The sequence below is a fragment of the Tenrec ecaudatus genome, chromosome 7 (genome assembly GCF_050624435.1).
Source record: "Tenrec ecaudatus isolate mTenEca1 chromosome 7, mTenEca1.hap1, whole genome shotgun sequence".
NCBI lineage: Eukaryota > Metazoa > Chordata > Mammalia > Afrosoricida > Tenrecidae > Tenrec > Tenrec ecaudatus.
In genome coordinates, this window is record NC_134536.1 from 124,186,943 (window position 1) to 124,198,975 (window position 12,033).

General features: G+C 44.7%; 1 protein-coding gene across 1 annotated transcript in view; it reads right to left on the reverse strand.

The window, feature by feature from the left end:
- The window catches only part of CD2AP (CD2 associated protein), a 106,800-nt gene extending 101,782 nt beyond the window's left edge, over nt 1-5,018 (reverse strand). The window contains exon 1 of the mRNA XM_075554996.1: nt 4,551-5,018. Within this exon, the coding sequence (XP_075411111.1) occupies nt 4,551-4,554 (4 nt within the window). The 5' untranslated portion in view covers nt 4,555-5,018. The remainder of the gene's footprint in view (nt 1-4,550) is intronic.
- Between the last annotated feature and the right edge of the window lie 7,015 nt (nt 5,019-12,033).

Here is a 12,033-nt window from a genome sequence, read left to right on the forward strand (position 1 = left end):
CCGCAGACCTGCCTATTATCATTCAATATCTCTCTCTCTCTCTCTCTCTCTCTCTCTCTCTCTCTCTCTCTCTCTCTCTCTCTCTCTCTCTCTCTCTCTCTCGCTCTCTCTCTCGCTCTCGCTCTCTCGCTCTCGCTCTCGCTCACACACACACACACACGAGATCTTCACATATGGAATTGGAAAACAATTAAATTTGTCTGTGAACATTACCTAAAGTCCATGTGTGTATATGAAATTTAAACATTTTTATAAGAAAACTACATTTATCAATAGAGGAAGATATTTCAAAGAAAAGATTAAGAGGAAAAACTTAGGACTATGTAAATTAATTTCTTTGATTAGCATCTGAGACATGCCCCATAAATATCTCACGTTTTCTAACTTTTTTATCTTAAATGCATTAAAAAGTAAGGGTATCTTATTAAGTTAATATGACATGATTTTATTTTGTAAAACTCTTATTTAAAAAAACATGACAAACCTCAGGCTGGTTTCTATTTAAAACATCAAATATTATGAATGCATATTTGCATCCCTAAGTATGACTTCATGGAATTTAAATCTATTCGAAGTTTGAAAGTGAGGAAAATCCGATCATGAGCATTTACTAATTAAAGAGTACTTTAATTATTAGACTTTCTTCGACTCAACTTCAAGAAAAGCTTTTCTCATATTTTTTTCATTGACATTGAGGTCTTTCCAACTCCCACAACCCTACAGCAAAAGGAGAAGATTCTGCTGCGCTCCTATGCAGCTATTATTGCTATGGCTGCAGTCACGTTAGAGATATAGTGGCCCATCTTTCTCCCACAGAACAGTGGGTGGGTTCAAGCCACCAACCTTTCAGTTAGCAGCTGAATGCATTGTACCATGTTACCAGGGTGCCTTTCTGGCTTCTGCATTACTTTAATTGAAGTAAATTCTATGAAAGGTAAATCATTAGCAGACATTTCTATTCACAACTACTTATAAATCAGATTTTTTTTCCTCCCAACTCTGCAACAAAATATAGAAATAAGTTACTATGGAAGTGCAAACCTCATCTCTTATCCAATTGCAAATCTGTCTAATCACCCTGTGGTTTAAACGTCTTCAAACAGAATATATGTGTGCGTGTAAAATAAGCTTAAAAAGTTCATAACCTCATCTAAAATTCCGAGAATTAAGTCCTTAAAATCTTAACTTTTCCAAAATAGAAAAAAAATGCATGTAAAATGGCGTTTAAAGCATGGTATGTCTATCTCTCCAAAGCTAGTCTCAAATTCTTTCACAAAATGCCTCACATTTCTTTTTGATAGGCATTCTTCTCCACTAGGGGTGGGGGTGGGGGGAATGTTAAAGGCAGTTCTAAAGCACCCAGAGATGCCTGGGCAGACAGACAGGCCGGGTGACTTGCTGCTGAAAGATCTGCTTTGAAACCCTTACGGCGTCACACAGCGTTTCAAGAGTCAGAATCAACCCAGAGGCAACTCATCGCCAGCACAACCAAAAACCTAAGGGGTAGGTCACTGTCCATTTACTGATCAGGATATGAAGCCCAGAGAGTAATGTGCTCAGTCCTTTTGCTGCTGCTTACTGTTGGTTGCCAAGTGCAGTTGTTCAAGTCACAGCGACCCACACACAACAGAATGAGACTCATGTCTAGGAGGTGGCTGTGGCCAGGATGTGACCTGAGTGCTAATGCAGACCGAGCGAATGCTCTGAATTCTCTAGGGGTAGTAGTTGCGTGTCGATGGGCAGCAGCCCACAAGGTCGGCAGGTTGAAACCACTGCCAGCAGCTCCAAGGCAGCAGCTCTAAGAGAGTAAGGCGGGGCTTTCTGTTCCCATAGTTCACGCAAAAACCAAATTCACTGCCATAGGGGAAGGAGAAAGAGTCTCCCGCAGTCTGCCGACTATGTGGACCGCAGTCCAATGTGTAACCACCGCATCAGTCTAGGAAATTCCCAAGGGCAGTTTTATCTACGCTGTCCTACAGAGTCATTGAAAGTCACAACGACTGCACAGCAGTGAGTTTGGTTAGGTCCACTACAGAGTAAAAAACTATCCACTTTATTCCCAAAGAAGGAAATCTAAAATTTTGCATTTTGTGACAAATTGGATCAAATAATAAACCTTTTAAGTTGTTGTTAGCCTAAATCATAGATTGCTAATTAAGAAAAAACAAGCAAGATTTAGATTAAAGCAGAAACTCCCTTTAAGTGAATTTAACTTGAAAGCTTTAATATAAATTGCTATAAAACTGAACATTTTTAATTATACATTCCTATAAAAATGTTTGATAAATAATTTGTGAACACTGATCACCACATTCCTTCAAATAATGGACCATGGAAAGACGTTGAGAATTTACATGCAGAATGTGCTAATGGTACTGGACTATCCTGCAACTCACTTAGCCGGAACCCAACTTAGCCGGAACCCAACTAAGTAACCACTAAGAATATAACTTTAGCACAAAACCAAACCACTTCCAGCAAGTGGATTCTAACTCAGAGACCCTATGGGACAAGGCAGACTTGCTCCCTAGGATCGCCATGGCTGTAAATCTTTCTGGGAGCAGACAGACTCATCTGTCTCCCAAGATGAGCAGTCCGCCTTCTTGTTAGCACCTCAAAGCACTACCCATCAGGGCTAATTAAGAAAGTAACTCTAAACAATCAAAAGGTAACCCAATGCCCAAGCATTTCACGATTTACTGTTTTCTCAGGAGGCCTTTTGCGATTTTTCCCAATGTAAAAATCACAAAATAGAATGTGACTTCCACTTCCAGAAATTTAGAAAAGGTAACCGAGACTGATCACAGTGAGAATCATAAAAGCAGAAAAATGTTTAATAATTTCAAAATGCAGGCCTGACAGCCTTGCATGCAACTTATCAGATCCTCAAGGCAACACAGTAACTGGTGGTCCCAAGTGATGATCCAAGGTCATCAAAAGCCACTCATTTACATTCTGCATTCTATTGAGGGAAGAAAATAAATGTATGCTTAATTTTCGTGTGATCTTATGATTTTCATCCAAAGAGAGGCCTGGCCCTGGTGGCATAGACTATGGGTTGGGCTGCTGACTGCAAGGTCAGCAGTTCAAAACCACCAGCAGCTCCTTGGGAGGGTGAGACTGTACTCCTGTGAAGACTTACAGCCTCGGAAACCCAGCGGGGCAGTTCTACCATGTCCTGTAGGGTCACTGGGAGTCAGTATCGACCAGATAGCAGTGAGTTTTCATCCAAACCGGTTAGAGTGGTTTTGTAATTTATTGCTTTAAAGGGGTATGGTCTCCCAATGATCCAGGAGGTCAACTAATTATTTAGAAAGGTATTAATTGGAAAGGTATAAATTCCAAATAGCAAAGGTTTTACTGTCTGAGTTCCAGCGTTGTCTGTGCAGAAAAGTGACCGGTGAGCAGAAGGGTGGGGAAGCATGGGAACGCAGGGACCAGTTCCCCAAGGATCTTTAGAGCACCCTGCCTAAAGCACCCCCCACAAAAAAAAGGTGTGAGAAGGTGCCACATCAGCAGTACTCCGTATTTATCCAGCTCTTAACCCATATGTTAGGCTTCATGAATTATTCATTCTGGTTAATGGTTTGTTGCAGCCTCGGCTGCAAAAAGTGACAGCGTTCTCCTCCGCAGGTTCCCCGAGAAACCAAAGTTCGGAATACTCTTACAACATGCTCTGCCAGGCAGAGGAGCGAATCTGAATGGGTGTTTTATTTGAAAGCTATTCTCTTCTTGAAAGGGATTCGAATTCTTTTAGGACGGAAGGAGGCAGCGCCGAGCCCACACCGAACTCTGCTATCACAGGAATTGTAACACTCTTCCCCCAAACGCCTCTTCCAACCAGGCAGCCAGGCATTGTTTTCTCTAGCCCCACGCAAAACGCTCAGACACATTGTAAGCAGCTTGAAAGACCTTGTCCTTTTCTCTCCTCCAGCAAGGAAGTCTAACTGCAAACAGGAAACTGCCCCTCAAAGGGTCCAACGCCGAATGGTTATCAAACTCCAGAGCTAAAGCCATGCCCAGGTCGAACGAGAGTAAATACTCCATCCAGCCTCCTTGTCCTTGAGAAAGGCATCCCTGGGCAGTTCTGGCACGGGTGTTAAGACGACTTTTTCGAATCAAACAAACCCTCCTAAAACCCCTGTCTATGCAGAGCGTCGCGAAAGGTGAAGTTGAAAGTGCGACTTTGTCAAGTTTGGGGCTTTCCCCTTCCCCCATCCGACAGCGGGGTGCGGGTGCGGGGCTGGGGAGTGCAGGGGAGGGGAGGAGAAGGGAAAGGGGCGCAGGGCGGATCACAGCCCGGCTCGGGGCGAGGAGAGGCGGCCAGCCCCGACCTTTCCCGAGAGCTGGCAAGAGGCGCGCAGGGAGGCGCGGGCAGCAGCGCCAGCCCTCCGCCCCACGGCTCCCCAGAGCAAGGTGGAAGGCAGAGCCGGGAGGGCGGCGGCCAGGGTGGGGTGGCGCCGCGCAGGGGCAGCTCCCGGTCCTCCGCGTCCTGTCCGACGGGGTCCGCCTCCTCGGGCCGGGCGGCCGGGCCGCCCGCGGGCTCTTACCCATGCTGGGGGCTCCCGCGGCGAGAAACCCGGCGCCGCTGCTCCTCCTCCGGCTGGCTGCTCGCGCGGCTGCTCCTGCGGCAGGAGGCGGGCCCCGCGGCCCGGCCGCCCCTCCCGTGCTCAGGCGGGGCCAGGGGGCGCCTCCATCCGCCCCGCGGCGCTCTGCGGCCAGTGCGGTCGGCGCGGCCCGAGAGGCGGCGGCGCCCGCGGCTCCTCACGCCCGGCCTCCGCCGAAGCCACGGCGGCGGGAGGGCCCTGTCCTGCCCGCCCGAGGATGGCTCTCCCACCCGCTCGCCTCCGCAGAAGAGGGCTGGGATCCCGACGGCTCCCCCAGGCCGCCGGCTGCAGCCCGGAGCGCTCCCCTCGCTCCCAGCCCGGGACCCCCCGGCCCAGGGCACCGCACGCAGCGCCCGCCGTCCTCGGACGCGAAGCCAAAACTTGGAAGGGAGACCTGGCACTGGCCGACAAGGTGCCGAGAGCTGGGCCGGGAGAAGTCAAATCTCGCGAGAACTTGCTTCCCAGCTTCGTGCCCCCTCCCCTCCTCCCCCCTCCCCTCCCCCGCCGCGCTGGAACGCTCCTCGGGGCCCCCGGGGAGGTGCCAGGTGTGGTGACGTCACGGCCAGGCTCCCGCGCCTCCCGAGGCCAGGTGCGACGCGCGGAGGAGCCCGGGGACGCAGGTGGAGCTTTGGCGGCGGGTCGGGCCAGCTGGCTCGGGCGTTTTGTCTGTCTCATTTGTCGCCTGGACTGGTTGCCGAGGGTTTTCGCTGCTTGGCAAAGTAAGCCTGGGCCGTCGACTTTCGGAGGCGTGGACACGGGCTGGCTTCCGCAGCCGGCTGGCTCGCAAGACCGTCGAGGCCATTGAGAGGGAGTGGGGGGGCGGAGAGCCCGCCCGCTTTCTCCCCCTGAGGTCCTGCCACTGCCGGGACCCCGCAGTTTACTTTGCAGCGTTCTTTAGGAGTCGGAAACTTTGCTTTTTTTTACGGGGAGCGAGGCGGTGAGGAGAGGAGAGGAGAGGAGAGTGCGTGCGGAAAAAATGCCGATTTACTGTAATAAATCACTGCATCCCTTTTGTCTTTGTCAGCTGAAGATAACTAACTCCCTTTTCTCCTTTGAAAGTGTAATTTTAAGTTGTTACCTGACTACACACACACACACATACAAACACACACGAGAGAGAGAGAAGCAAGTAATTTTTCTACTCTCGAAGGAGTTTGTATGATTATTGTAATCAGAACATGAACTTTTCTTAGAGACAAGTATGAATAACTCAGCAAGTATTGTGTGTGTGTGTGTGTGTGTGTGATCGCTCCTGTTTAAATAGACCCAATTTATGTACAGTTTAGTGTGGGTATGCATACTTAGCAATATTTGTTGAGCCCCATTATTGTGTCCTTTAAAGTATGTTATTTCTCACACCCATGCAACATTAAAACTGCCTTGTCTTTTGAAACTCAGATCAGCCGAAATTAACCTTACTAGACGAAATTAACCGTGCCTAAATTAACCTTAATAGATTAAACTGCGCCAGAATTGTCTGGAAGTCAGTGGCAGTGAGGCTTGAATTTCGTGAAACTGTTCAAAAAAATCATTCTTACCATGCCAATAATAGTATCTGGCACATAGTCCCAACCTTGAAATTTTATGTAGGATACATTGTAGCCCATTGGACTGATATTACTGTCTTTTAATCAGTTTATTCCAAAAAGAGTGTATCTGATCCTGAGAATTGTAAACTGAAGCAGTGGCCCAAAAAAGAGTAAAGAACAAAATTGGAATATACCTAAATAAGATATACCTACTGGCCATGTTGCATTCAAACCATGAACATGAGCTCTTTTCAATAAATAGATATTTATTGAATGTTGATGGCATTCATTGTCCCTTACCAATTAAAGAAAAGCTCAAGTACAGACTTAATATCAAGAACTTCATATCCCAAGCATGTAGTATAGTGTAAACAAAGTTGATGAAGAGTATGAGGTAGCAAAAGTTAAACACCTAAGAATGTAAAGGAAAATAAACGATAAGCAATGGACATTCCAGAAAAAATATATAAGAGCCTGAATGGGGACAATAATTTCACCTAGAGGGGACCTGAAAATGAGTAGATATGAAAATGCAAATAGAATATTCCTGAGCTTTTAAGATATCATTGTGCGTAAACCATCCATAAAAAGTAGACTAAGGTTTCCAACAACGGAACTGGAGAGAGGCTAAAGAAGATTCATGAAGAGAGAGGAAAATATAGTGTCAGAGGACACCTACAGGCTCTGGGATCCTAGATAATTGCTAGGAAAAAGGCCAATTTCTAGAAGAGTTGAAGAATGGTCAAGTAAAACAAATGAGGGAGGAGGGGTCAGAGAAGGCCACTGGAAGTTCTCCTTTCGAAGTATTTCAGAATACACAAGGATAAGTTGAGAAGTATTACCACAGAAAGCATATAAATATTTAGTTTAAAAATATAAAAACGTGAAGTGACTGTTTTTCCACCTAGGTCTTGACACTTCTGCAAGAGCTATCCATCTCTAGCCCATTCCCAAGGAACCCTGGTGGTGTATAGAGTGTGCATAAGGCCGCCATCTGCAGAGTTTGTGATTTGCAGTTCCGCAGTTCAAAAGCTCTGGGAGAAAGGCTGGGCTTTTTACTCCAGTAAATAATTACAGTCCCAGAAAGCCACCAAGGGATCACTTGCAAGATGATCTCTTTGGGATCCCAGCAACCGTAGCCTTCTGAGTTGATCTGTCTGCTTTAATAGTCCAGTAGATCCTCTTGGAAGATCCTCAAACCAGCCTGTTTCTGAGAGAACGCCACCATTCACGGATTATAGAGCCATGTTAAAGTGTGTGTTATGTTGGTAACCCCATGCATGTGTGACCTGGAACATTAGCAGCAATACTTTTTACTCACCCATATGTCCAATATATATATAAGGCCACTACAAAAAGTTCATGGAAAAAGGAATTTTCATTTTTTCCCAAATTTAAACTGTATTTCTCAATGTAAACTCCATGGGTCAAGATATTGTTGAAGATGATGACACTAGCCATTCAGTTTATCCTAAATAAATGAAGGTCTTGGGAATTTAACCATGTCTGTGCAGTGTTTTCTTACATTATTAGTTGAAAATGGGGGTTGTTTAAAGATTTTGCAAGATGAGGAAACAAGCCACACCCTGAAGGGGGGGAAAAAAGCAAGCTAAATTCCAGGACTGGGAGATGGATGCCTAATGATTTTCCACTGAATCGCTTGGAAAATTGCCATTATTTCATAACCAGAATAAGGACAATTGTGATAGTGAAGAAAATACTGTGGTGAAGTTTCAAGCACTGCCCTATTAAGTCAGATGTTGTTCTTGGACCCTCCAGAAAGCCCACAAGCACAATACCTTGAGCATTCCAAAATCCAATGGTCATAAATTTTTATCTTGATGAATTAATTTTTAATCATTTTATCGGGGGCTTGGACAATTCTTACCACAATCCATATATACAACCATTGTATCAAGCACATTTGTACATTTGTTGCCATCATCATTCTCAAAATGGTTGCCTTCTGTTTGAGCCCTTAATATCGACTCCTCCTTTTTCTCCCTCCCTCACCCATCCCCCCTCACTCATGAACCCTTCATAATTAATAAGTCATTATTATTTTGCCATATGTTACATTGTCCAACATCTCACCCCGCCCACTTCTCTGCTGTCCATCCCCCAGGGAGGAGACTATACGTAGATTCTTGTCATCAGTTCCCCCTTTCCACCCCACCTATCCTCCATCCTCCAGTCATGACCACTCTCACCACTGGTCCTGAAGGAGTCATCTGTCCTGGATTCCCTGTGCTTCCAGTTGCTATCTGTACCAGTGTACATCCTCTGGTCTAGCCAGACTTGGAAGGTAGAATTTGGATCATGAGAGCGGGGGATGGGGGGAGGGAGAAACATTTAAGAACTAGAGGAAAGTTATAGGTTTCCTCGTTGCTTTTTTAATCTGACTGAATAGTCATCACGTTGATTGCACTTTGTCTTCAGGATCCTGAAGGGAAATCCTTGTTTCGTCTGTTAGATCGAAAGGTCTGCTCTTGCATTAGTTTGGGCACTAATTGTGCAGAAAATTTGCTCAACTTTAATTCTTTTTTTTTTTTAACAATTTATTAGGGACTCATACAACTCTTATCACAATCCATACATATACATACATCAATTGTATAAAGCACATCCATACATTCCCTGCCCCAATCACTCTCAAAGCATTTGCTCTCCACTTAAGTCAACTTTAATTCTTCATTCAAGATTGTGCAAGCTGAACCAATTGAGTAGTCTATGGTGCTGCCTATTGTTTTTATTGTTAATTGTCAGTTTATTTTCTTAACAAATGAATGTAGCTGGTTTGATGTTGAGGGCTTCCTTTGCAGGATTGTCTATTCCAGTCTTAAAACGAGTTACCCATTTATAAGCTGTTGGTTTATTTGGATCATTGTCCCCTTCAACTTTCTGTGCAGCATCAATGGTTTCTCCCATTCTGCCACCCAAGCTTCACCATCAATATGATGTTTGTTCTTGCTTCAATGTTAGCAGAATTCATGTTGCTCATTCTGATAGGAGCTCTTAAAATGGATGTCTTACCCTTTTAAGTGACTCAAACTAGATCCTATTCATACATGTTAGGACAAGTTAGTATGAGTTTTGTTTTGTTTTGGTGCAAAATAAGTTTTAAAAGCCATGCCTAGTTTTCTCGTAATACACATTTTCCATGAGCATTTGGTGGGGAGTGTGCAGGATAGCCATCGCCACCTTTTATCTTCATCCCTCCCAACAGAAACTCTGTGGCCTTAAGTAATAACACTCATGGAAATTACTATTTTTAAGAGAAGGACTAATTCTGAGCTTTCTTGCTGAAAAATATTCTGCTTGGCTTGAAACTGAGAAATTCTTTTAAACAGGTCTTGTTGGGGCTGTCAAGTAGATTCTCCTTCATAGTGGCCTTATTTAACACTGAAGACTTGCCCTAGGTTTCTCTAGGCTCTTAACTGTTTTCCTCTAAACTTTTATTAGAATTAGGTGAAGGTTACAGAACAGATCATGAGTTTTACCATCAACAATTTCAAGTCTTTCAACTCATCCATATCAATCTTATCAAGGTCATGTTGTTTATCTCATTTCCTTGCAGGCCTTCCTGTTCTCATTCCTCCCTTCCTACCCCTCTGCCCTTTTGATCTTAAATAGTTGATTATTCCAACACAGAGGTGAATTCAATTCCAGACTTATAAGGTGACTGACGGGTATTGTGCAGGTGTCCAATAGCCTCTGACCAGTTATCCTATTCTGTTTTATGATTTTGTGTTCTACACTTTTCCCCACTGTATCTTGTACTTTCTCATGTGATTCTTTTCTGAATAGTAAGTAGTGATAGGTTGGCACCATCTAGGTCTTCTAGTTTAAGAGTTGCGGAGACTGATATTTGCATGGTCTGTTATTCTGTTAGATCAATTGTTTCCATGTGTCTTTCCATTTGATCATTCTTTAATCATTTGGATGGGGAGAGACCAATATTTGCACCTTAAAACCTCATGAGCTTTTAAGACCCCAATCACCACTCACCAAAGAAAGGTGGAGATTATAGTTAGTAAGCCATGTTATGTCAGTTGACCTTGGAGTTTCCAGGAACTATGTCCTGTGCCCTTGGGACTCAGGAACTAATTCCTTCAAGGTGTTTGAATATGTCTAAGAAGTTTCATAACTTTGTCCTCTGTCATGCTCCACCATATTAATGAATATATTTATAGCAAATGTAAGTACATGATACAAATATCTTCTGTCATGGGTATATTCCCATTCTCCCTCCCATACCTGCTCAATTGATGTGTCTATCCAAGCATCTATTCACAGATCACCATGGCAGGATTGTGTATATAACAACATTTGCCTCTGTTGCCTTTAACTCTTACAAACCTCCCAGTGCATTCCCTTGTCATCATCTTTTTTTCCTAACCTCCCATTTATTGTATATTGTCTTCACCTGCATTAACACTTGTCTACCTTTAGCCTGTGACTTCCCTTCCCTCCCTCCTCCTTTCTACCCCCTCATGACCATTAAAGACTTGCTTTCAGAGTGAAAAACTCTTCTTGACTTTTTTATAATAGTGGTCACCTACACGATTGTCCTTTTCTGATTGACTTATTTCCCTCTGCATAATGTCCTCCAGGTTGATCCACATTATGAGGTGTCTCCGTGTTCTTTAGCATTGCATAGGTCTGTGCTAGACATTCTAGGATCTGTACATCTCCCTCTAGACCATTTCAAGAAGTTTGAAAATTAAAATATGCAAACTCACTGTGCGAGGTCACAGGTCAATATCCTTTGGGGTAACTTGGCAATAATGGATCATAAAAGAGAATGGAGCCCACATGAAAGAACACACCAACCTGTTTGATCGCATGGTCCCGAAGGGATCAGTTATCAGGCATCAAAGAACAAAAAATCATATCATTGGCTGTACACCTCCATGATACGATCGCTGAAGACAAACGGGTGCATAAGCAAATGTGGCGAAGAAAGCTGATGGTGCCCAGCTATCGAAAGAGATAGTGTCTGGGGTCTTAAAGGCTTGAAGGTGAATAAGCGGCCATCTAGCTCAGAAGCAATAAAGCCCACATGGAAGAAGCACACCAGCTGGTGCGATCATGAGGTGCCAAAGAGACCAGGTATAAGGCATCAAAAAAAAAAAAAATATATATATATATATACCCAGGTGAATGAAGGGGGAAGTGCAGTGTGGAGACCCAAGGCCCAAATGTCGACCACTGAAGATCCCCTCATAGAGGGGTTTAGGAGAGGAGATGGGTCAATCAGGGTGCGAGGTAGTACCGATGAAGAACACAGCTTTCCCCCAGATCCTGGATGCTTCTTCCCCCCAACTACCATGATCCGAATTCTACCTTGCAGGACTGGGTAGGGCAGAGGTTGTACACTGGTGCATATGGGAGCTGGAGGCACAGGGAACCCAGGGTGGACGATACTTTCAGGACCAGGGGTGTGAGGGGCGATGCTGGGAGAGTGGAGGGTAAGTGGGTTGGAAAGGGGGAACTGATGACAAGGATCCACATGTGACCTCCTCCCAGGGAGATGGACGGCAGAGAAGAGGGGGAAGGGAGACTCCAGATAGGGCAAGATATGACAAAATAACAATCTGTGGATTATCAAGGGCTCATGAGGGAGGGGGGAGTGGGGAGGGAGGGGGGAAAAAAGAGGACCTGATGCGGAGGGCTTAAGTGGAGAGCAAATGCTTTGAGAGTGATTAGGGCAACGAATGTACCGATGTGCTTTATACAATTGATGTATGTATATGTATGGATTGTGATAAGAGTTGGATGAGCCCCTAATAAAATGTTAAAAAAAAAAAAAGAGAGAATGGAAAAGATTAGAGAACAGGGCCCAAGGAATGATTGTGATAATTGAAGCAAAGCTAAGACATGGAGCTACAATCCCA